This window comes from Clinocottus analis, unplaced genomic scaffold (genome assembly GCF_023055335.1).
Source record: "Clinocottus analis isolate CAN_PGR_092001 unplaced genomic scaffold, fCliAna1.0.p SCAF_25, whole genome shotgun sequence".
NCBI classification, from domain to species: domain Eukaryota; kingdom Metazoa; phylum Chordata; class Actinopteri; order Perciformes; family Cottidae; genus Clinocottus; species Clinocottus analis.
The window spans coordinates 110,001-135,912 of NW_027175987.1; the positions used below are offsets into that span (position 1 = coordinate 110,001).

At 46.5% G+C, this 25,912-nt stretch overlaps 2 protein-coding genes across 2 annotated transcripts in view; one reads left to right on the plus strand and one right to left on the minus strand.

Annotated features, from left to right (window-relative positions):
* The window catches only part of ncanb (neurocan b), a 139,269-nt gene that overhangs the window by 90,788 nt on the left and 22,569 nt on the right, over positions 1 to 25,912 (minus strand). Inside the window, exons 2-4 of the mRNA XM_068591365.1 lie at positions 17,716 to 17,798; positions 3,450 to 3,676; positions 3,188 to 3,356 (exon numbers count right to left, since the gene is read on the minus strand). Coding sequence (XP_068447466.1) covers positions 3,188 to 3,356; positions 3,450 to 3,676; positions 17,716 to 17,788 — 469 coding nt within the window. The 5' untranslated portion in view covers positions 17,789 to 17,798. The remainder of the gene's footprint in view (positions 1 to 3,187; positions 3,357 to 3,449; positions 3,677 to 17,715; positions 17,799 to 25,912) is intronic.
* LOC137794387 (prisilkin-39-like) lies at positions 20,813 to 21,348 on the plus strand. The gene is made up of 2 exons (XM_068591106.1): positions 20,813 to 20,820; positions 20,958 to 21,348. Exons 1-2 carry the CDS (start codon positions 20,813 to 20,815, stop codon positions 21,346 to 21,348), a joined length of 399 nt encoding a protein of 132 aa, XP_068447207.1.

Genomic DNA, 25,912 nt, shown 5'->3' on the forward strand with positions numbered 1-25,912 from the left:
CTCCTAATTTTCTCAGTTTGCATGCGCTCTCCTTGGAGGTTAATGGATTCTGGTCCAAACAGATGCAAAGCTCGCTGGCTAACACGTACACCAGAGAGACAAACGGGTCTCCTCTCAGTGTGGGGAACCCAGTCTTATTCCACATGAGGGTTGAGCGCCGCATGCCTCTATTTTTACCCTCTGCGCCTCCACAGGGAGGAACAGGAAGGCAGCATTTGCGGGCAGGCCCCTACACTTATTCAATGTATGCTTGCCCCCATTGTGGCACTGTTGAGCCGTCGGGTTCCCTCGGCAATATTGGTGCGTACACCACATTGATAGAGTATGTGCTTTACTGTGTTTCAAGTCAAAGCAGGGTTAGGGTAATGGATTTGTGGAAACGTTTGCCGTGTCTCAATTTGCATTCTTCAATACTTACACTTGCTCCTCGCCTGTCAGTGCATTTACACCGTCGGCTCCGGCATAATGCAGTGCACTGCCAGTACCTGGAGGTTGTGTTTTCCACCGCGCATTAAACAGGAAGGAGGGGGGGGGGGGGCACAGGCGAGCAAGTAAAAGCAAAGTCGCATTCAATTGTATTCACTTTTAATGCGATTGTCGAGTGAGCAAACAAGCCGGGAAATATTTTCGCAGGCGACAATTGCTGTCAAATGTTGGCGGTAAAGCTCCCTTAGAAGGAAATTTAACATTAATAGGAAGGAGAAGGAATAGAAGACCGAGTAGAAGATGAAGGAGAGCACAACAGCTGTGCTTGATTTGAAATGCTAACTTGTCAAAATGTACATACTGTACATACGTGTACTAACAGAATTATTTTAATTGAGACATCAATTGTCCAATCTTTGAAATCTCAGGCATGCCGTTGCCACGAAGTATACGTTACCCGGTGATTTTAATTAACTATGCTAAGTAATGTTAGCTACTTATAGTGCACAAGTCAAATTACAACTGACATGCTGTTAGCATTCACGCTAACTGGAGGACATTTGGGGAGCGCGGACAAAAAAAAGACAAATAAAGTGCTTGAAATATCTTGAAGTTGTTTTAAACGATTACAATACGGTTATCACCACGCCGCGAGCTGATAGATGGTAAGTGGTGAGACACGGCCGATTGACCGGTCAATATGTGCCACGAGAAAAGAAAAGAAAAGAAAATGGAGACTAAACAGGGAGCGAAAGACGGATGTCGGCAGGGGAGAAACTACAAAAGAGAAGGCAAGAGAGGAAGGACATCTCGTCGTTGAGGCTTAGAGGCACACACAAATTGCTCCATGAGAAGAGCAGTGTGGATTAATATGATATTGATATAGCCGGGCAGTATCAATACCTGCTAATTAATACTTTAAGCACTCAGTAGAATTAGTGTGAGGACGGCTGTGGTCTGCCGTGTAGCGTGACTGCCAATTAAGACTAAGCCCTGGAGATGGCTCGTCCTCGCCAGCTATGTAATTGGTTTCTCTCTGAAGGAGTGGTTTTCATAGCGTGTTAATCGATTGGGGGGGATGCAGAGCCTCCGTAGCGTCATGACAGGGGCCCCCGCTGACTGAATGCCGGCCTTCTCTTATGGAGAAAGATGAGGTGATCCGCGTGCAAAGCTAAACGGCGTCCTTGTTGAAATACTACAATTATAAAGGCTTATGCATTCCTGCATGTGAGCGGTACGCTGGGAAATGAGCGGAGACGATCTGGGTTACTCTCAATGACGGACGATTCATCTGCCGCAGAGTGCCGTGTGAAATAATAAGGCTACTGGGCCTTTGGAGCTGATGTTAGCACTTAGCATTGGATTTGCGCTCGGCGTATGGTGGCTAATGCCTTGTGTCATCCCCGAGAGTCATTATAATAATAATAGCTTATTATCAAAAATAGTGAGTGACCTGGGAAAAATCGGATGAAAGCATCGCGGCTGAAATACCCCGACAAAGTAATTATGGTTCTACTACAGTGAGCCACCTCCAGGTAGCTCGGTAATTCCACAAATGCAGGTGTCCTCCATGCAGACGAGGCAGTAAACGGTTGGGCCCATTTAGTTAAGCCACCGAGAGCCACACAAAGCGCTCGGAGTTAACACTATTTGACAACAGCGCACACTGCTGGGTTCCCGCCTTATTGGGTTCATTAGGCTTTCAGTGCATGAACGGCACCTGAGTGGCCGAGGTCAATGATGTTTAATGTGTTCTAGCTCCCTCACCTTTTTTTTCCACATCATCATCATCATACACTACACAGGCAGTACACAACCCCGGGTGTAATGGAAGTATTAGCCTGACATGGAAAACAGGGTCATTATTATTCATAGTGGCAGACCTACAGAGCACTGGGGGAAGCTGGACACAAACAAAGACTGTTAATTCGAGACATTATAGGTGAAAACATGCATAACGCAGAGAATGAAATAAACAGCGTTAATTACTTATTTTTGTATCACGTCTCATCAGGAGTTTGGCGGGAATATTTTATTTTTCGGCGAGAAATAATGAGGTTAGCGAGGGTAGTAGCACATCGTGGCTCGCTCGATCTTTCTCTCTCTGTGTCCCAATAATGCCTCAGTGTTGTGACTGTCCAGCGTTAATATTAATGATTAAAACAAGTAATAACAGCGAGGGGCTTCTACTTTTATTAATTCAGAAGCCTTCTTAGTCATCGTTACTATCATTGTCCCTGGGCTAGCGATAGCTATTCCTCCTCAAGGAATATTTAAAATGTTCTTTATGAACAGGTTTTTTTTCTGTTTAATTAAACCACTTCAATGCAAATACAATTTATAGTTTCAACATCTTTTATAGTACCTCGTCGCGACTGTGTAGGTTTAGCTTCTGCAAATTTAGGCTAACCACAAGTGATAATTAGCACTGCAATAAAGTTTTATGACATGGAGGCGAGTTGAATAGTTGTTGTGTTGTAGAAAAAGTCTGATTCTTAAAAACAACTCTTAGGAAGTTAGCGAGTGCACTAGCTTGTAGAGGCTAGCTGCCTAAGTTAGCTAGGGGAGGTAACCTGACTACTAATAGCATGTTTCTTCAAAATGTGCATCTTTACAGCATTGGGCAGCACATCCTTTTCTTTGTTTAGTGCGACTAGCATGACGCTAAGTTTGTTCCAGCGCGACATTTCGCCCCCACAAAGTGTGACCTCAATTCAAAATGGCCGCCTTACCGTCAGCCCAAACTGTGATTTTTATTCACCTGTGACCTCCAGGGGAACTGTGTCCTGCTCGTCGCTGATGCCCACCACGACCTCGCAGCGGTACAGGCCGGAGTCGCTGGAGCGCAGCCCCGACAGAGCCAGGCTGGCGTTGTAGCGGTTGCCGTTGTAACCAGGCAGCGTCACGCGACCCTGGAAGGCCTTCTTCACCTTGAGGGGAGAGTAAAACCAAGAGAGGGAGACAATTTGTCATTTTTCTGAAGAAGCTAACGCCCCAATATTTCCCAGTGGACCTGCGTGCACCTTGACCACGTTGTCTTTGGCCACCAGGACCGACTGCTCCTTCTGCTGGCCGTCGGAGCCTCTCTGGCCCCAAACCTTGGTCCACTTGATCCTGGGGGGCTCGTGGGAGGCGCCGGGCCGGAGGGTGAAGAGGCACGGGAGGAGGACGGTTTTGGACAGCTCCTCGCTAATGGTCTGATGGGTCACCTTCCGCATGTTCACCACAGTGTTGGCAGCGTTGGCTCCGCCTGCCAGAAGGGGAGGAGGGGGAGTCAATCGATGCCATTTTCTTTTCTTTTATAATTAAGCCGCAGGACGTTCTTTCTCATCACACTGAAAAGACGTCAGTTCATTGCTCCTTGTTGCGGAAAACCCGCTTTTCCTTTCAAGACTCCTTTGTTCCACCAGATCCTCCCGGTTGTGGAGTAAAGTAGGAAGAATGCCTCATTGTGATTCTCTGATTATCTGTCATTGATCCAGTGAAACCACGACTGTGCAACCTGAACAGTGTGGGCCAAACAGTCTCACTCCTAATGAATGCAAGACGATGATTCACAAGCGTAATCAGGCATAAATGACTCCCCACAAGAAATATTTGTATTCTTGAAAAACTAATAATTATGTGTGCGTCAGGAATATTTGTCAATCTCATTATTTCTATGTGTACATGTTGTTTATAAATAACGATGACTACCTTTTGTGTGTATTTTCGTCCAGAGAACCGTTCAAAAAATACATTTTCGCATCCTTTCTGTGTGCACGGTGGAAGGACTGGATTGTGGAGGAGAGATATCAAAAGTGCTTTCATAAGCCATACATCAAACCTGGATGTGCATTATGGGATCAATATCAACCACCTCTTTGCAGCTTAAAGCACCGCCGGCGCCATATAGATACAAATGTTACTTTCATCAAAACAATTGATGGCAGAGAGAAAGAGCATTATCATAAGAGATCCAGAGTGCGGCGTGTTTATAAGATATCAGTGGTTTTTGCTTTGCAATATTGCACTGCATTTTTCTTTGTTTGTCTCTTTTCTTTGTCCCCCCTCACCCCACACACACACCCATCCTCCCACGACTCATTTTACACTGCGAGAGTCACCTCATGCATTACCATTATACTCTAATCCTGTGTCACCTTGCCAGAAAAGACAGAGGTGGCTCATTTACATCACAGAGGTAGATGTGAATCCCACTCTGACAAAACAGGAATGCAGGTTATCGTCTGTGAGCTCGACCTGCATCTGTTTATCCAGCGTGCGGATGAGGTTTACCTGTAAAGTCTTAAAGTCCCAATCAGATTATTTTTTCAGCTCTCTTATCAGCCACTATATTCCCTTCCTCCCTCACTTCTCGGGAAACGCCGGCGAAAGGTGTGTCACTACGCCGAATCTATTCTCAATCAGCTCACTTTTTAAGCTACGCTTGCAGCCGCGGCTCGGAGGCGTTCGTGGTCCCCAGAGGATGAAATCTGATCCCCTGACTTCTCCACCCGAGCGGCCGCGATGTTTCGACATTTGTGGTTTTCGAGCGAAGCCACAGAAGACAAAGAGAAGAGAGAGAGAGAGAGAGATCAAAAGGAGAGAACACAAAGAAGCCCTCCTCCCCAGGTGGGCGGGAACGGTTGAACGGTGGAGAAAATGAGCGCATTGATTTTTTTTTTTTTGTTCATTAGTGTCGGTTTCCACCGCACAGTTTTTGTGCGTTCGCCCCGTTTGATTGGATGCAGGTTAAAGCGCCACAGGGGCCCGCCCCGCCTCCGCTGTAATTAAACAGCACAGGATCGGTGGAACGATGTTTCCTCCAGCGGTCACAAGCGCACCGCTGTGCGAGTCGCTCAACCTCAACGTCCTTTTTCTCCTTATGTCCGGCCATTCTCCTTCTCCACCTGTGACTCCCCCGCAGCACGACCCCCCGCCAGCTTTCAGATGAGCATTCAGGTTCTTCACCTGGCAATCTTATTTCAGCTTCTTTTTTTTTTATCTACAGCCCCAAAGATAGAGATATGGAGGGGTTTTTGTTTTTGTTTCAGAATTGGATTCCCCCCCTACAGTCACACTGAGAAAATCAACTTCAGGATTCAGATCAACTTTAATCAGTCGCCTCATCTTTGATTGTCAATTTTTGCAGCGCCCGGTGAAGTCCATGTGTGTGTGGGGGGGGGGGGCAACACTGTGATTGCCTTGAAGCACAGGCGGGAGAAATGTGGGCGAACCGTTCATGAGCAAAACTGCAGCGTGACCAGGAGCGGCAGCTGGAGTCTCGCTGTTCTGAAAGCACAAAGCAAAGGCTCGTCGATGCACCTGCACCCGCCTCCCACCCTCGGCTCTCACCGGTAATCTGACCCGCTGACACCCGGTTGCGTCGCACAACAACAAAAAGCTAACGAATGCAACCAGAACATAACAATGCAGCATGACGCTATGCATGCTGGAACTTTAGCACTCAAGAAAGCGGTGTGCAGGACGGTGTATTACTCCGTTTGAGGAGCTGAAATTGGAATATTTGGAAAATATTATTCGGGGGGGAAATAGCTATACGGTATTTGGAACCAGTTTATTGAAGTTATTATGCCGAATTGTTTGTGTGTGTTACTCGTACACGGAGCAGCGCAATGCTTTCATCCTTAAATGTTCTTGACGCCGTGAGCACACTATATGTGCTTTGTGTGTCTGTGATGTTGGCTTTTTGTGTGGTGGGATGAGTTGCAAATAGAGGAGCGGCATGATTGCTTTTCATCTAGAGAGGTGCAGGCGGCGGTCCTGCAATTTAGCCAATGGCGTCTATGCACTGTATAAGGGTGTGTTTATGTGTGAGAGAGTGTGTGTGTGTGTGTGTGTGTGTGTGCACTTGAATGCTCTCACAAGTGAAAACATCTCATCTGTCATTTGCTATTCATGAAACACTGTATGCACACCCTACACATACGCACACGCGCTCACGCACACACACTTCTTTGAAGCCACCATTTTTCATTCCCTACTGGATGGTTAATGTGACTTTGAGCACACACAAATAGCAGGCGGGTGGATTGCTGTCATTGCTCATTCCTGCAGCCATTAGGCTGTTGCCGTTGCTCAAGCTAAGAGGCTGAGAGCCTCTACCCTGATAGCTTAACATCAGCTCTCTCCCGTCACATTTTCTCCTCCCCGCAGACGCATGAACGCACATAAATACCCCACTTCTCCCTCTCTTCTCCTTAGACAAGCGCCGCTCGTCTGACTCCCTCACCGAGCGATCTGTGTTGCTCTGCATGGGCGGCGGCAAAAACAGGTTCGGCGCTCTGGAGCGGCCTCTCGTTTTGAGCCGCTTCGCACTCCAGAGGAGTGAGGCGACCCGTGAAATGCAACGCGGCGCACGGGGCTTTTCAAGGGCGGAGGGAGGGTAAGATGAGACGAGGTGGAGGTGAGGAATAAACAAGGGAGAGAGTGCGGGTCGCGAAACAATAGTTCCAGCGCTTTGTGAAACAGGTCTACTCGGGTGGAAAGTGAAAGGAGGAGATTGTACATCTGCACTTTTTATGTGAGGTTGCACGGCTTTGTCTCAAGGGCGCAGGTTTCCATTTCTGGGGCGGTTATTGTATTTATGGAAAGAAAACCCCAAATCCAGGTGCTCTTTTGTCACAATCTTTCCACCTGTCTCCAGTCATTAAGCTAGGCTAAGCTAACTGTCTCCTTGGCTGTAGCTTCTCATGCAGCGCCGCAGGAAATGCACTTTTTGCACGTCTGCTTTCCTCGTCTCAAAGTCAAGGTTTTTTTTGTTGTAGTTTCATGTCGGAGGCCTGAAATGTGGAGTGTGGTTAACGCACGCTTCAAAGACTTTATTGGTTTGCTCTGCGATATAAAATACGTCATTAAAATTTAAGCTAGGACGTGTACGTTTTGAGTGTACGAGTTGATGTACTGCAAATCCAAATTAAATATTGTCTTTTTGTTGAGGGGACCAGGTCGATGCTAACATTCGGAAATACATTGTGTGTTTCCCAAAATTCAATACAACTTTATTAATGCCACCTTGGGTCAATTAGTTACAAGCAGCTTGTACACATCGACACACAGGAACATTTCATTTAGCCGATGCTTTTATCCAATGCAACTTACATGTTGCTCTACACACCGTAGACACAGCAATTAAGTGTCTCGAATCAAGGACACATGGACATGGATTAGCAGAGCCGGGGTTCGAACCACCGAGCCTGTGATTGAAATACCACTGAGGCACGGACACAAGAACAACATACAAGCAGACGAATGTCGAAAAGGAGCTCAAACGCGGAATAAAGTCCGTAAAAAAGAGATGAGGGGAATTAAAGGGTCGGGGTGCAGAGGAGGTGGATGGTTTTTAAACAGCGGTTAGTTTGCAGAGAGAATGAGCAGGAACATAACCCGAAGAAGCCAAAACGCTCGCTGCTTTACGGGGGATTTGTTGGTCGCGGGAAGAACGAGGGTCTCTGTCCAATGAACAAACAAAAGCACTGTGAATGCTTCAGCGCCAGCTGCTTTCAATGCCGACGTTGTGATTTACGCACCGCTGTCGACCAAAAAGTGGATTTCTTACAGTTTGAGGACTTCCGCAAACTCCGCAACAGGAGAGATTGTCGAGAAAATGGATTCACGGTTTGAATTTGACTTTCTTGATAGCAGCAGCAATGTTCTTTTCCCCCTCTCACACCGACAGAGAGAAGAAGAAGAAGAAGCAGAAAAAAACAGACACTTCGGGAAAAGATGAACAAGCGCAATTGACTCCGGCGTGACGCAGAGTCGGATCGTGAGGGTGGAAATACAAATTTAAAAAGCTGTAGGTATGTGTATCGGGCAAATTGGAGCGATGCGATGTGGAAAAGGAGTCAAGAGGGTGTGATGGAGGGAGGGGGAGGAGGGGGGGGAAAGCAGAGACGCACTTTTGCGATTCAGCGGGAGGTGGACTGACACGGTGTCACATTCGCTCTCACACAAACACAAACTCAGTCGGAGAACACGTCTTTCATGGGAAGCTTTCAGTTCCCGCTCCCCGCTGTCAGTCTCTTTGCTTTATCCCCCTCGAGGATGTGGCACTCATCTTTGTTTACCACACACTCCGCGTGCCCCTTCCCTTCAAACACACACACACACACACACACAACACACACACACGGAGTAATGTGCGGTCCCAGAAGACAATCAAACTGCAATTTCTGAACCACCTTGCCGAGAGCTTGCTCGAAACAAAAACAGGCAAATGTATTCTTCGGCTAAGAGGCATCAATATTGTTTAATCTGCTTGCCAGTTCCTTGCTAGGTTCCACCTGGATAAGCACCATTTGGGCTCCATTAAGCTACTTATCTTGCCAATGGCGAGAGAGAGTGTGCCGCAAATGAAGCCAACCGAGCTTCACAATCAACACTCCCTTTCCCCCCCACCACACACCCCTTTTTGTTGTTGTTTTTTTTACTCTTTTTCTGTCCACTTTATTTGGACAAATGTTTATCTTTGTTTCCCTGCCGGTGCTGCAATTTGCTGCTGAAACTAAATAAAAGGAAATCAATTGCAGATCCCGATCCCCCTCTCTTGAAATAATAATAATAAAAAAAAGACTGAATTACAGCGTGACGGAGACCAGGTGAAAGAGAAGGAGAAAAAAAAACATTGTTCTCGTCCACTGTGGTAATGAATGCAAAGCAGCGCCCCCCCCCCCCCCCCATCCCCCCCCCCCTCCCCACTCCCTCCCATGCCACCGCTGTATTAAATCTGCATTTAGATGGAAATGTTTTCACAAGCTTAACCCCGGAGAAGCTTTTCTTTTGTTCGATATCTGTCTGTGTTTCATATTTGCTCTCTGTCACCCTTTTTCTAAACAAGGCCGATAAAAAGGGGAGACGGAACAATGAGGCCGGACGTCGACGCTATAAAGCCATGAGAAAAAAAAAGCGCTAAGTAAAAGCCGTCGGGCTCAAGTCCAAGCCGGCGCGATGGCGACGGCGACGGGACATTCGTTAAATGTTACCGTCGGCGCTCTTTTGGTTGCCGTCACCTGGCGTCTCTTGTCTGTCTGAGAGGTGGAGAAGGGCGGCGTGTCAGAGGTCGCGCCCTCCGACCTCCTCCTGGAAGCTCGTCACAGACGCAGGGCGGGCGCTTTAATGGCATTTCCAACAGAACACAGTTGCGAACACCATTTCTCGTCCCCCCTACCCTCTTCCTCACTCTTCCTCCCTCTCTTTTCTTTCCGAGGAGCCTGCAACGAGGTTTTTTTCCCATGATGAAAGCCTCTTTTTCTCTCTTCTGACTCCCGCCCACATCAGACCCGTCAGCCTGCCAGTCAAGCGCTGCCGGAGACTGATGGAGTGCATCCTCTGCTGTCGTCGCCGCTCCACTCCCGCCGCCTGCGTGTCAGCTGATTATATATGTGTGTGTGTGTTCGTGCAGAAGTGTGTGTGTGTGTGTGTAGGTCATAAATCATGAAGGATGAGCTGTCTGACGGAGGCTTGCCGCTATTAGTTGATCACTGTGTTATGAAATGACAGCTGATACGACACAAACAACTGGACTGCACTCGGGCTCGGGGTCCAAGTGCTTTTGTGCTTAAAAGTTATGCATTCACACATTTTACAGAGCTCTATTCGCGGTGACGGCCGAGCCGCCGGCTAGCAGCTAGCGGTGCTAACAGTGCAAACAACAGCAGCAGCGCTGACGTACATGGCTGAGCTTGACTTTACCCGTAGGAAACTCTGGAAACAATTTTTGGCTCCAGACCTCCTTTTCCCTGCGTTTGAGTGTTTTTTCCTGTGTTTGAGTCATCGTAAGAACCCCAAATTCTGGGGAAAAAATGCATAAATGTAAAAAAAAAACACTTTTAAAAGATATTTTGATCGTAACTATGAACATCCATGAGCCAGATTCCCCCAAAATATCTTCTGGAGCAGTCAATAAGACACCTTTTTGGAAAGATTATGACCTAAAGAATCTGAATCTGCAACAAAAATCACAATAAAACAAAGTCTTGGCCTGTTAGGAAGGAGTTTCAGTCAAAAAACTGTGTCGTTCGGTTAAAAAATTACTTATTTTATGCCAAAATATTGTCTGAATGGGGCATGCTGGGACTTAAAATGGGGGTTACTTCACAGAGGAAGAGCGTAACTTCCTCTTCCTCTTAGGCAGCCATTGCTCCTCTGTATCCAGCCGCTTGCTGCAGCATTAACGTAGCGAGAGCCTTCAGAGTACGAGAGATGAAAGTACTCGTTCTGCAGAATCACCCCCTTCAGAGTTATGTTATGATATTAACAGCTTACGACATGATGCTGCTGCTGTTTCTTGTTTTTCTTTACCTTATGAGTCACAGTTAGCACAATGTGCTCCTGGAGACCACGACGGCGTCGGGAACGACCACAGAAGTGGCTTCAAGTACTTTGCACAGGATGTGGCGTGGCGCCAGGTGTGATCCATCGCAAGAGCGTCTCCAGCCGGATTATTATTATTGAAGCTTTTTAATGTTGCAGCTGGTAGAGGTGGAGCCAGTTTGAACTACTTAATACACTGCTGGGTGATGTATCTGTATAATTCTTTATAATATATAAATATGAAAATATGAGTCTGCAAAGCGACTCGTAACTACAGACAAATGAAGCAAGTAAAATAAAAAGTGTACGTAGTGAAATAAAAATGATAGTACTATAATAAAAAGTAGATTTTTTTTCCCACTAAAATGTGGTGGAGTACAAAGTATAATAAAAAATATGAGCTTCTTTCGAGGAAATTAAATGAAACCGCGAGTGATTCCCAAAAAAAGATGTGCCTTCACACGACTGTACTTGTAAATGTAGATGTATAAAAAAGATGATCTCATTCTATGAGCTAAAGGGAATATTACAAACCAGAGACGGTTCCTGTTGAAATACAAACACAGGAAGAAGAACAAACTTTTTGGGTTTGAGTGGGAAGAAGTGAAATCATTTTTGCCGTCCGATATGAATAAAACATCCGGAGGAAAAGCAGCAGCGAGTGTGGGTTTGTTTGTGCGGCTCCGACAAAACTGCTCCGCCGTCTTTATTGTTCTGTTGCGGGATGAAATGCATCCTTCTAACAAGCTGGATGACGCACAGAGATGCAAAGAAGAAGAAGAAGAAGGAGAAGGAGAAGAAGAAGAAGGAAACAAGGGACACGGAGAAAATAACATGACGGGAGGAAAAAAAAGGAGAAAAAACTGAAACGTTATCGCTCTGGAAGATGGGAAAGGATGCTGAGGCTGCCTCGACCGAGCCCCAAGAAACGATAACCATGGCAACAGAGACACCACATATGGTAAAAAAAAAAAAGGTAGCTTATGATCAGGGCAGAAACCACACACACACACACACACACACGTACACATACAAACACACACATTTAAAATATGTGTTTTGGTGGTGGCCTCTTCAAAAGAGCAGATCTGAGGTTATGTATGATGTAATGAGGAGGCACTGGGTTCCTCCTTGTTTTTCCACTGTCTGTGTTGCACTGCAGTACACACACACACACACACACACACACACACACACACACACACACACACACACACACACACACACACATTCAAATGAAGACAAAAAAGACGTACACGACAGCTGTACCAACACTCCTCCTCACTGAAGTTTCCTGTGTTTGTGTGTCTGTGTGTGTTTGCGTGTGTGTGTGTGCGTGTCTATATTTGTCTGTGCACAGCAGGTCTGCCGGGCAGACATCACGCAGGGTTTGGAAATGATGTCTCCATGCTGACATTGTCCCTGAAACATCCATCCCAACTCTCTGCGGCTCATTCTTTTTCTTCCATTGTGCTCTATTCCTCCTCTCCGTTCGTTCCCCTCCTCTCTTTTCTCCTCGTTTTCTCCCTCGGGCTTCCCATTTGCCTAAATTGTATCACGCAAGCCTTTGAAAACTGTGATGAAATGTCTGACATGATGGACCTGCCCGCCCCGCACCTGCAGGATTAAGCCCTCGAGCGGCGGTCCATTCACTTATTTATTCTTCTTCCTGATGTATTCAAATCCAAAGGATGTTTATTTCAGCGTCGAAATGCGGTTTCCCTGAGCCCTTCCATCAGAGTTTTCCCATAGATGATGACATATATATGGAGTCCCGTCGTTGAAGAGAGCGATACGACGACGTACGGTCAGGATGAGCTGCCCGACGGCAAGAAAAAGTGACACTTAAACAGATTTTTCGAGGTGGTTAAAGTCCGTTTCCCCTCCCTCCCTCTCGCCATCAGCTCTTTTTATGTCACTTTCCTCAAACCCACCGGGCTCCATTATCAAAAAACCTTTTCATTTTAGCTTACATCGGTGCTGAGGCAGCGTTTTTCATACTTTTTTTTTTCATTTTACAACTGGGGAGGAAAAAAAAACCCCCAGATGGAGTCGACCTTTTAAGCTAACGTTGACGCGACACCACGAATGTGGCTATAATCATAATAATGAAAACGATCCAGACTCGTGTTAATGTAACCTTTGATAAATGTGGCTTGATTGATGTAAAAAATAATCAAAGCCAGGTCCAGGTGTCCATGAGTCAAATATATAAAAGGTCATCAAGGGTCACGTCGGTCGTAGCGTAATCATCGTGACGGGCCGACACCGCGACCGTCCCCTCGTGGCCCGGACCGCCTCCTCTCGTCTGCTCATCCCTCGCTCCGTGACAGATAGCAACCGTCTCCCCGCAGCGTCCTCGCCGTCCTACCGGGCCGTTTGTCAGGCGTCGCGGGAACTTCCCCGCTGCCGTGACTCATTTTGCGCCCTCTGAAGCATAATGATACGTTTATCTCGCGCGGCACGCAGCCGACAATTCTCCAAACTCCAAAGTGGAGGCCATGCTCACGCTATCGACACACACACACACACACACATGGGCAGAAAGCTCACTCCTTAATCTGTCTCCCCCCCCCTCCCACCACCATGTCCCACCTCTCTTTTCCAATCTCGGGGCTGTCGAGCAGAGTGTCGCGGGGTGAGCTTCGGTGCCAGCCCTCCCAGTAGTCCTCCACCTCCCAGTGACTGTTCCCAGAGTCGCTCAGCCGGAAACAAACACACAAATGCAGGAAAAGGGAAGGGCAGAGAAAACAGGGGACGCTAATGCCCTCAAAAGCTAAACTCCTCCGAAGCAGAGTGTGTTATCGGGCTCCTCAGAGATGCTCTGAGAGAGCGTGTGTGTGTGTGTGTGTGAGCTCATCTGCAAGTTGGCTGCATAAACTACCTGGCAGATGTAACCTGAGGGTTTTTGTTTTTTTTCGCGGCGCAAACACACAGAGCGAAAGACAGAGGAATTGGCTCCATTTTTTTTTCCCATCATCTCTCGGCCCCGGTGCCAGCAAGGTGCCTGGACTTTTTCTTTTCTGACACATGCATGTACAGAGAAATATGTACACACAAAAAACACACAGCAGGGAGAGTGGCGAGAGGGCGGAGACGGACTCAGGGATGTGAATTGTGAAGCTTGCGTTGGGTTTACTCTTTCCCGCAGGGCTCCACGCAAAAGACGGATACAACTGAGCGACCAGAAGCGACGCACACGTCGATAAATCACTAAGTTTGGCTGTGTGACACTGGAGCCTCACACTTCTCTCCTTTCTTTGAACTTCCTGTTCCCCTCTCTCGGCTAAATGCAGTAAAATTATCACCCAAACAGATGCAACAACGTCAACTCTCTCTCCACAGTTTGTAAGACCCGCTGACACTTAATGAGAGGATTAAGATCCTAAACTTCCAGCTTTTCACCGGAATCGAAGCAAATTTTAACGAGCTCTGCCAACGTATATTAGAAATAAGTATCTCGGAGATTTAACAAAATATCAAAATGATGTTTCCTTCTGTTAGAACGGGCTAAGAGGATTAATGCGAGCTTTTTTTTTTTTGACATCTCAGATTTTTGTTTTTTTTCTTGTACATCTCGTCTCTTCGCCTCGTCTTGGGAGCGCTGTTTTTGGTAATTATGAGCAGATGAAACGGGAATAAGTGGGCTAAGAGCTGAGAAGGTCTGCCAAGGGCTCCAGATGCAAACACAGTTATGGAGGAGAGGAAGAAGAAGAAGAAGAAGAAGAAGAAGAAGAAGAAGAAGAAGAAGAAGAAGAAGAAGAAGAAGAAGGAGAAGAAGGAGAAGAAGAAGAAGCTGAAGGAGAAGAACAAGAAGAAGCTGAAGAAGAAGAACAAGAAGAAGGAGAAGAAGAAGAAGAAGCCGTATGAAGAAGAAGAAGAAGAAGAAGCCGTATGAAGAAGGAGAAGAAGAAGAAGCTGAAAGAGAAGGAGAAGAAGAAGAAGAAGCCAAAGAAGAAGAAGAAGAAAAAGAAGAAGAAGGAGAAGAAGAAGAAGCCGAAGGAGAAGAAGAAGTAGCCAAAGAAGAAGAAGAAAAAGAAGAAGAAGGAGAAGAAGCCGAAGGAGAAGAAGAAGAAGAAGAAGAAGAAGAAGAAGAAGAAGAAGAAGAAGAAGAAGAAGAAGAAGAAGGCGGGACATTCGTTTTCGCTAACCTGGCTGTCACTCACTCATGCCCATTTGTGTCCACCTGGCGTTGACCGGTGTGGGCGATAAACTCTGCCGGCGTGAGGAAAGTTTACAGACGCTGGACACTCGCCGCTGTGTACTTTACTTAAAGCCGAGGGGAGGCAGGGTTCACTTTTGGCGTCGTAAAATCCATAACAACCTCTCAACATGCGGTACGAGCGCTCGTCATTCATTTCAAACCTCATTAACATCACGGTGATTGGGGTCCAGGTGCCGTTATACGGCGGCCATTCCAGGAGAACTACTGTCCTGTTTCCTCTGCAGACTGATGGGCCCGTGAAGCGCTCTGAGAGGAGAAGCGCCAGCAGGAAAGAGCTGTCCTCAAAGTGACCCGCGACCGGCCGAAGCATCGCATCACAAGCTGGGTTTCACTGAAGCCCGAAGACAAGAGTGAACCGTTTGGAAATCGAGCGCAAAAATCCTCCCGCGCCCATTTTAAGTCCCAGCATGCCCCATTCAGACAATCTTTTAGCAATAAATGTGTAATTTTTCTCACTTTTGAACCGAACGACACAGTTTTTTGACTGAAACTCCTTCGTAACAGGACAAGATTTTGTTTTATTGTGATTTTTGTTGCAGATTCTGATTCTTTAGGTCCTAATCTTTCCAAAAAGGTGTCTTATTGACGCTCCAGGAGGCATTTTTGTGGAATCTGGCTCATATCATGCTGGATGTTCATAGTTACCATCAAAATATATTTTAAAAATGATTTCTTTTGCAGGTGTAAATTTTTTTCCAAGACTTTTGCTGAACAAATACATACAATAAACACAAGCATTGTAATTAACTCAAACACAGGGAGAAAGACACTGCGCAGGGAAAAGGAAAAGAGCCAAAACTGGTTTCAACACGTTCTTTACACCACAAGTGCTGGAGAGAGGTCTTTTAAAAAAAAAATATATATATTTGAATGGTTCATTCTCAAAAGATTCTTGGCTGAGAGTTTAAAAGAAAAGTGATTGTGTGCTATTTGGCCTTGGATGTGATGTGGGTTTGTGTTCATCTTTGATTGGACGTGTTGTGTTATCCGTACCCCCCCCCCCCCCCCCCCGCACGCTCCACCACCAGGTTTCCAAAGCAGATGCATTCATCGCACTTTAATTGCACCGGGGACGTCATTTATCACATCCTGTCCATTGAAGTCGGGTTGTGACAGGAGGTGGATCCAGACTCTCGGGGTCTCCTGAAGGAGAGCAACGCTCGCGTTTGCAGGTCGGTTGCACAAGTACTCGATCAAATATAAAAGGTATTTTTACTCTTTTTTTCTCGCTATTAATGCTAGTGACTCATGTGGCAGATCGACTGCACACAGAATGGGATCTATCAGAGGTAATAGGACCGTGAAGTATTCATCGGCTCCGTTTCAACCGGTGAAAAATGGATATGTGTGATGCTAATGTACTGAAGATCAGCTACTAAATGAACGATTAAGTACGAGTCCGGTTCTGAAAAGTGAAACCGATGCATAAGTGCCTCAAACTTTATCTGTAAAGGCCAGCAGGGGGCGACTCCTCTGGATGCAAGAAGAAGACGGCGTGCGAGAGCCCACGGGTCTGCCGTTATTCTTCTTCTACACTTTTAAAACTAAAAGATAAGGACGACTTTTACAACAAAGTCAGTCGATTTTTGTCCAGAAAGAAAGATGGCCGACTGGACTTCATTTACAAGTCTTTACGGCCGATGTTTATTTGTATTGCGTTCCTTCTCTGTGCCGCTATACATCAGTGAAATCAAATATGTACCTTATCTATCTATGTAAAGAATGCTATTATGAAAAATGAAAAACTGGTAGCCACTCTCTTGGGTTCATATATTTGTAAATCTCTGGAAGAGTCGGTGTCTCACCAGCAACCTCCCCGCACATCACCGCTCTGTGGATTTTAACAAGCAGACTGTTCACACTGAAGGATGCTCGAGCCCTCAGCAGCGCCGGTCCGGTTTCAGGTCCACTTTCCGAAAAGGTCAAAAACAAAAATATGATCGCAGCAAATTTCCAAAAACACTTTCTCACGGAGGAAAAAAACACGTTTTATCTTAATAAAAGACATTATTAAACCATTATCCTTGTTCAAAAACTCACAAGGCGGGGCGGTAACACAACGGTATTGAGACGCAATGCATCGTGGGGCATCGTTGTGTAAACACGGTAAAAAAAACCCGTACACTCCAGCTCGTTCTCTCCGCTCGGCTCATGCTAATCGGCTCGTAGCTCCGTCCTTGCTAGATGAACTGAACAGTTTGCTGTCCCGGCTCCTCGGTGGTGGAAGGAGCTCCTCGTTGACGTCATGAAGTCTCTCCATCTTCCACCGCAAACTAAAAAAACATCTTTTTCCACTACACCTTGAAAACGGAAGGGAGCGCAGTAGTCGCCCTTAAGTAGCACTTATATGTCTCTCACTGAAAGCACTTTGTAGTTTGACTTCATTGCAGGAATTGTACTTGTTGTTCTGAGTTTGTACTCATGGTTAAAAGCACTTATTGTAAGTCGCTTTGGATAAAAGCGTCAGCTAAATGTAATGCGCAGTAAGCTGATGTCTCATACTCTTGCTAATATTGTATGAATCCCAGTTTTTTTTTTTTCGAAGCCCACACACTAAACAGAGTGGACTCACAACACGTTAAATGTTACAACAAACGTAGCAGGACTACGTTGTCGGCGTGCGATCTGGACCGCAGAAAGCGCTCGGTCAGAGGTTGGACCGTGCACACGATCGTACGGCCTTGTGCACCGCGAGCAGGGCGGGTTGGGGTTCGGGCGCCGGCCTGTACGGTGTAATGAGGACTCACCGCAGCCCGCGGTCTGAAGCAGGAGGAGGGCCAGCAGGGGCTGCAGTCCACACACAGGCAGTACGCCCTGCATCCTGCTGCACCTACAGACAGAGGAGAGAGAGAGAGAGAGAGAGAGAGAGTGAGTGCAAACTGGAAGCAACACATTGCCCTTGTGAGGCTCGCCGGGTACACACTGCATGCTCGGATGAGTCACCGGTTGCAATTTCCTTATTATAGGATCTTTTCTTTTTCCTTTTTTCCCTTTCTCGCACAGCCTCAGGATAGAGGGCAGTCAATTCATTCTTCATATTAATTTAGTGTTTTCATAATGTGGGAGTGATGAAGTCTTGCAGAGTACTTTGAGACCAGCTGTGATTAAAGGCTTTTAATGGCTATACAAATAAACTTGACTTAATGTGACCATGGTGTTTCATCTTTTTTTTTTCAAGTATGAAAAAGACATAATCTTCACACTTCACTAAAGTACTGCCCCTAATGATGTACATATATGAATATATATAAAAGGGCTTTATTCTTTTAGTGTCTTTCCTGTGTATTTCTATTCGGTGTCACGGGGTGGTTAAACCAATCCCAGCATGCACCGGGGAGAAGGCAGAGGAATAAAAAAACAGACTGGCTGTGGTCGGCTGGCAGCTTTCCCAGGGCGTTTTATAAACGCAGATGCTCAGTTTACACCCGGGCTCTCAAAAACCACCTGGCATGTCTTTGGACCGAAATCCACACCAACGCGGAAGTGAGCAGCGCGAAAAAGAAACTAAAAAAAACACTGAAAGCCTCGACGTCAAAGTTACATCCAGGTGATGAAATAGTTTAAATGGTCTTGACTAAAACGCCCGTCGCTGCAACGGTTGGATTTGAGGAGTTTGAGACAAAAATCTCTGTAAAATGCAGTTTACCATGTAAAATAAAAAGCCCGTGTGTTGATGTTGTGCGGGATTAACAGAGTATACCAGCTCAGCTGTGTGCAGAATAACAAGAGATTGCTTCAGGAGGGCAAAAAAAACCAACAACAGGGAAAAAGATACTGATGCATTTCAACAATAGAAAACAGCAAATAAGCCAATAACAGCACAAGAGCCACATCTGACATGATGGACCTCTGTGTTCCCCGGTTGCACACGGCACGCTGACACCTGAAACATCCGCCGAGCAAGACGGAGATCAAAGCGCCGTCGACGCCGTCACGGTGAATGTAGAAAATATCTATTTGAGAGCCCGGGTTTAGGGAGCAGGTTGACATGTATGCTATGTCTGCATAGGTTTAGTGGGACAGATTTGGGTTTCTTTGGGAAGCAGCTGGGGAGCTGTGTACAACTCACACACACACACACACACACACACATGGTTTTTCCCTTTAATTCTTCAAGGGATGCGAGTTCAGTTTTATCTCCGTGGCTGTCTGAGCGCTCGCGGCGCTCGCAGCCGAGAGCGAGCAAACAGACGACGAGATAGATATGTCATCGCTCACATAAAAATCTGGGTGTTTATTTTTTTTTTGCCTCCTCCATATTTTGGACTCTCGGCTAAAATGTCTGCGTCAGGAGACGGAGACCAAATGGCCCCTGCCTGCCGGGCCCAAAAAAAAAACAACCCCTGAGTGTGTAAATAATGAATGCGGCGTCTCCGGGGAGTCGCGGCGGGCCGATCGGGGGCCCGAGGGCAGACGGAGGCCCGGGGGGACCAGAGGAGATGCTGAACAGATAGCCAGCGCCGGCTACAGCAGCGCCGGTCGCTCCGACTCAAATCTCAAAGGACAAAAACACTGACCTCGAAGCAAATACCTCTTCATTTAAAGTCTCTGGGTGTGTAGTTTCATATTGTTTGTGACAGATAAGTCACATAAATTCACAAATAATTCAGTCCTTTTAATGCATGAATAGGATATTTAGAATATATACATTTTTATTTCAGTCTTGTGATGTGTTCTCTCTACTTTCTGGTCAGTAAAAGGAGGAAAGAAGTTACCAGAACTCCAAATTGACACTTATAACTCAAGAAGACGAGCAGAAATCTCCTATAAAGTCTTTCATAGAAAGCTGAAAGACGCCTTAAAGGTTGGGTCAGACAAACTCATTCACTAACCTAAGGTCTTGTTCACAGTGCCAGGATTCCATCCAGATACATTTTAGAAAGACAGTAAAAAAATAGATGTTTGATTCCAATCGAGTTTCTACAGATGTGAAACAGTCCGTCCGCTCAGAGTTTGATTGTAAAATCTCATTTTTCGTCACGTGCAACACGATAGCTAAATGCTAGCATCCAATCCAGAGCGACGGAGGATCTGAGCGTCTACTAGCAGAACGCAACGAACGACCAGTACTTTGCCTCATGCAGATAGGTCGGTGACATCTGGACACACACTCATCCGATCTGTGTGTGTGTGTGTGTGTGTGTGTGTGTGTCTTAAAGATCTGATTTGAGTAATACATCTGATTTGCCTGCAGTGTAAAAATAGCTTAAGTGCGGTTACCTTGGGAAAAGATTGCTTGTACAATATATCTGTAGAATAGCATTAATCGTATTTAATGATTAGAGTACATGTGTGAATGTGTAGCTGAAGCCTTTCCATTGTGTTGCTTTGTGCGGCTGGGGAATGAATATTATTTTACAACAGAAAGGGAGGCTTTCAGACAAATTACATTGAATTCATATGGACAGCTCCAATTAGTGAGCGCAGACTTGATACCGCGCTAGAAAGTTAGCATCTGGTTGATTAGAAATTAAAGGGTATTGTGCTGCAACGTTCATCAATCAACATATAGAACAAATGTGATTGTGCAATTATAAACTGCAACAGCTTAACGATCGTATTAGTCAATTTGAATCTGCGCTTTCTTTCCCCGTTGAAGTCTTTCTCTTTAGGTCTTCAACAGCAGCAACTCATATGCTCTCCCAGGTCTACTGGGGCCGCGCTATGAAGCTTTTATTTTCTGCTCCCATCATCTCTCCAATACACTCACTTTGCTATTGATTGCTCCTTCGCCTTTGTTTTGCCTCCTCTTACATTCACAGTACTGAGCAGAACAGAAAATGCTCCTCTCACCAAACGCACCGGGGAAAGGGCAACCGTAGAATAAGCTGAGCCTGGTCGTTCATGGCTGGGTTACCAGTTACTGGACCACTTTTCTAAAGTGCCTTTTTTGTGTGGAGACAGAATAACAACATTAGGAAAAGCTGGCTACATATTAACACTGGCTAGCACATTTTGTTGGCTTGTTATACAACATTAACCAATGAAGTTACGGCTACAGCTACAGCTACAGCTACGGCTACGGCTACGGCTACAGCTACGGCTACAGCTACAGCTACAGCTACGGCTACGGCTACAGCTACGGCTACAGCTACAGCTACAGCTACGGCTACAGCTACAACTACAGCTACGGCTACAGCTACGGCTACAGCTACAACTACAGCTACGGCTACAGCTACGGCTACAGCTACAGCTACGGCTACAGCTACAACTACAGCTACGGCTACGGCTACAGCTACGGCTACAGCTACGGCTACAGCTACGGCTACAGCTACAGCTACGGCTACAGCTACAACTACAGCTACGGCTACAGCTACAGCTACGGCTACAGCTACAACTACAGCTACGGCTACGGCTACAGCTACGGCCACACAGGGTGAAGGCACACAAAGAGGGTGGAGTCTGTTTTATCAATTATTAATTAACAATCAGTAAACACTCGGAAGACACAGACAGAAAAGAGGTGAGTAGAGACAAACTGTGAGGCAGAATCTGTCTGTTTGTGACCATCCTTCAAACATAGCTTATATTCCAGCTGTGGGAATATCTCGGTGAAGCAGGAGGTTAAGTTAAACTTACTTTGTGTTTGACTCCATCCAACACCGCGCTGTAATCATGACGCCCGCACTCATAGGCTCTCTCTAGGACTCATGCAGTCACGGCATGGGAAAGGCAACATGTCGTGAGTGTCCTTTTAAAATTTCGAGACATCACTTGAGTCAGACCTGACGTTACACACGCCCACGCGGGAGTCTAAATGCAGTGGCGGTGACACAATAGCCTGTACGTTCACAGTGCGCCGAATGCATTTTCCCTGGAAATTTTGGAACCAACATCATTGTCAAACTGTCGTGCGAGAATAAAGCAAAGCCACGTGTAAATGAGGTGGGCGGGGCTTATTGAACAGTCAGTTTTCATTGAATTTAAACCTTTTTGATGCTGACACCTGAGTGAGCTCCCACTGACATTCAGCATGAGCTCTCCTGCCGCGCGTGTGATACCAACTGCAAAGATCCAGCCAGATCTCAACTTGTCAGATGAATGCACTGTTCCCTTCTCCGGCCTGTCACCAGTACTGCAGATGTGCCAGATAGACTGGGTGACAGACAGTTAGAAGGTTACCAACAGACGGATATATGCTAAAAAAATATGTGCAGACTCAAGAGTCGCGGACCTTTTTTACAGAGCCCACCTCGTGCCTTGGAGAAATCTGGTCCAGCTCCATCTGTCACCTCATCTTAATCTTACGTTTTTAGCTCAGTCTGTCTCTCTGCATTGGGGTTTGCCCATCTGTCCCCGTCTGTATCGATGACTCGCGATCTCCTGTTCGTGTGTCGCCTACGCTCTTTTCCTTCCCTTTCCCTTGTGCTTCGTTCTTTATATTGTCCCGTCACTCTGTCCTCACCACGGTGCATTATTAAGAGGCCTCATTAATCACTCCGGCTGCCCGTCTGTCACTCCATCACCGCACGCTGCTGTTGTTCCACACTTTACCGACACACAACAGTGCTGGTTTCACAGAGAAAGAGAGGGGGGGGGGGGGGGTTAGTCTCATCAATGTCTGTGTAAAAGTCTCTTAGCGTGAGAAATGAGGCCACCCTTCGAGTGACAAAGGACTGTTTTCCTTCGCGGCAGGATATTACTAAGGTTTTAGAAGCTGTCACACTGTGTTGCTCGTAAACGGCTTTCGCGGTTCACATTTTCTGCAACGTGTTCGGTTCTGTGCTCGCACCTGTCTTACGGCGCGCATCATCCTTGGGTGGGCTTCTTCTGTTGCCCGGCAGTATTGAAAGCACTTAAATGAAAACAATGGTTGAGTGGGTGGCGAAACTCCGGCTTATGGAAACCAGTATGAGGAGGAACAGCAGGACAGCGCCGCTGTGAAAACCAACAAAAAATGACCCCGTGGGCCAGAACCGAACCTGCTGAGCAGGAGACGGTTCAGACGAGTCGATGACGCTCTGAACGAGTCAATTACAATCCATACAGAGGGAGGAGGAGAGAGGGACCGGAGATGTGAGACGGAGGGAGAAGGTGAGAGGAGGACAGGTGGTGGGATGTTGAGAAAAAAGAGGGAGTAAAGTCAGGAGGAAGTGAGGCAAAGAGACTGTGAAAAGACACAGAGGCGGTACGGAGAAAAGCCATAGCTTATTTCAGCCACTTCAACGCCAAGCCTGGCTGGGTGAGGGGGGGAGGGGGGGTGGGGGCTTGAATCCTAAGCAGCCGTACATTTCCCCTGATGCTTTGCTGGGCTGTGTGTGTGTGTGTGTGTGTGTGTGTACGCTTGCAAGAGAACGGGAGCTGGTAGATGTGGAGGGAGAATATGGCAAGGGTCCCCCCAAAAAGAGAGGAGTTTGCCATCAACATACGGACTCAAACACACGGCGTCATCCCATCACACACATGCACGCGTGCAAAACCGTGCACGTTCAGGAAATAGCCCGTCTCCTACAAAATACATTCCCATACAACTAAAAAGCATTTTTAAATGATGTAGTTCTTGTTCTCCCGGATTAAACACGCGGTTAACTTTATGAGTTGAAACAAAAGCAAAAGTACTCGGTGAGGTTTGGAGTAACATCCTGGTTTTGGCTCAATATAAGTATTTTATTTAATGTGCGGGTGTAAATGAAAATAAGTCAACATTTGGACTTTTTCAAAGGAGACACAGACGACGTTCTCCTGGGTGAAAGTCCTGTGCTGTTTGTGTTTTAACGCCCCAACCTCCCGTCTTCATGGACTTCAGTGGAGAATTGTGATATGCAAAAATAAACTAACGAGAATTGTGATAGACAAAAAAAAAAGGGAGGAGAACGTGCAACAGCTCTGCGTTTTAACGAGGTCGGCCATATTATGAAAATTGAATATGCAACGTACAAAACACCTATGGGAATGCGGACTCACTTGTGCACTTGCAGCGTGAATGACGTGGACAGATGCTCCTGTGCGAGCGCTGAGCACGCACACGCCGGCATGCACATGGCATGGAGTCATTAGTGCTCACATCTGCGCATACATCTCAACTCAAGACACTGCAGATTCGTACTTAACTCACAGCGCCTTCATCGCACAGGATTCGGGTCCCATTTTATTGCTCCCGTCATAATATTTTCTCTTTGTGGCCCGGCGATTGATGCGCTTCATGTTATGCAAAGCACTTGGTAATTGTTCCATTGAAAGGTGCCATAGAAATGGTTTTTAATAGGCTCTGTTGTGCGTCAATGAAGAGCTGCTCATGCTCACATGAAAAGGTGGCGTTAATCAGGAGAGCGAGGCGCAGAGGGATGGAGGGATGAAAAGGACGAAAAGAGGGGAAGAGGTGGGGGGCGGGGGGGTGTAACTAAGGACGAGCGCCGCGTTATCGCCACGGAGCTGAGAAAAAAAAAAAAGTGCTGTCAATTACAGTGAAGTGTTTCGCTGCACAACCAAAACCCACGCACGGTGCATTTAGGAAGCCGACTGCAATGTGTGAGAGCGAGAGAGAGAGAGAGAGAGAGAGAGAGAGAGAGAGAGAGAGAGTGTGTGTATTCAGATGCTTTTCTGCTTTAATTTGGGTCCAAATGGCAAACGTGGGAGAGAGAGAGAGAGAGAGAGAGAGAGAGAGAGAGAGAGAGAGAGAGACAGTGCTGACCAAGCTCCACCACACAAAAGCAGAGGGGGGAGGGGGGGGGGGGGGTGACACTGCTGAGCACCCTGATGGTGCAGAGAGGGAATAAGCTTCAGGGCTGCCCAGAACTATATAGAAAGCCATTACTTACAGCTGAAAGCCACCCCAGGTCTCCCTTAGTACCTTATTCACATGACGCCCACCAGCCAGAAGCCAGCACCCCCCTTCCCCTCCCTTCCTCCCCCACCTCGATAAGAGGAGGATCGCCCCCGCTCCTATCTGTAAAACATATTAGCTCGCTCTCTGTGGCCAGACGAGATGAGCTCATCCTACTGTACTGCTGTGTGAGTACGATGGAAAAGGGGAGGGTGGGGGGGAGGGAAGAGGATGATGAGAAAAGGTAAGACACTGAGAAAAAGAGAAAGGGGAGGGCGGAGGAGAGATTCCTCTGAAAAATGAGGTGACAGAAAGGTTTTTTTTTTTTTGTTACGTGCAGGAAAGGTGGCCAGGCAATTTTCAAATGTCTGAGGCCCCTCATTTGCCGGAGCCGCGAAGCCACTTTACGCCGTGGCAAATGTTAAACTTGTTCTGGGCACATCAAGGTCCCCTTGGCCGCCCGCTTTGTCTTCGCCCGGGAATATAAATGTGGCTCGAGACGGAGGGTACGAGCGAGGGAGGGAGGGGTTACAACAGATTGTACACAAGAGTCTTAAAATAAAAGGCTGAGTGGTGAATACCTTCAGGGTTTCACGGAGGCTGGTCCACGCGTATGTTTACCCCATTTGGACGAAAGGCCCACAGGAGGATGTGCGCTACAGTTTTATGGTTAAATCATTCAGGACTACCACTGATTATTGTTCCAATACATTAATTATATCAATTAAGTTATTAGTAAGTTCCCAGAGGGTAAAGTTTTTCAATGAAAAAGTCCAAAAAGAGCTAACTTTACAATGAAAGAAAACAAAGAAAGAAAACTTCCCATTTTCTAAGCTGGAACCAGTTCCAAAAGAATAAAAGTCAACAATAGAAAAAGTTGTTTTGTCCTGATCCACTAAAGATGAATATAAATAGAAAGATAAGATGAAGATGAATCACCAACACGTTGAAGAAGCACTCGTCTGAGCACTCATTTTGACATTTTGGGGTTTAAAAGGTTTCTTTTCCGCGTTAGAGCACATTTATACCATCGAGTTCTTTCTCCAGACTGAACTGTGTCTCCTGAATCACAGCGAAGCAGGACGAGCCTGAGAAGAAAAGACAAAAAACACACAGCACGGGACGTGAATTCATTGCCGCTGCTAAAAAACGACAACAAAAAAAGTGGCAGAAATTGAAAC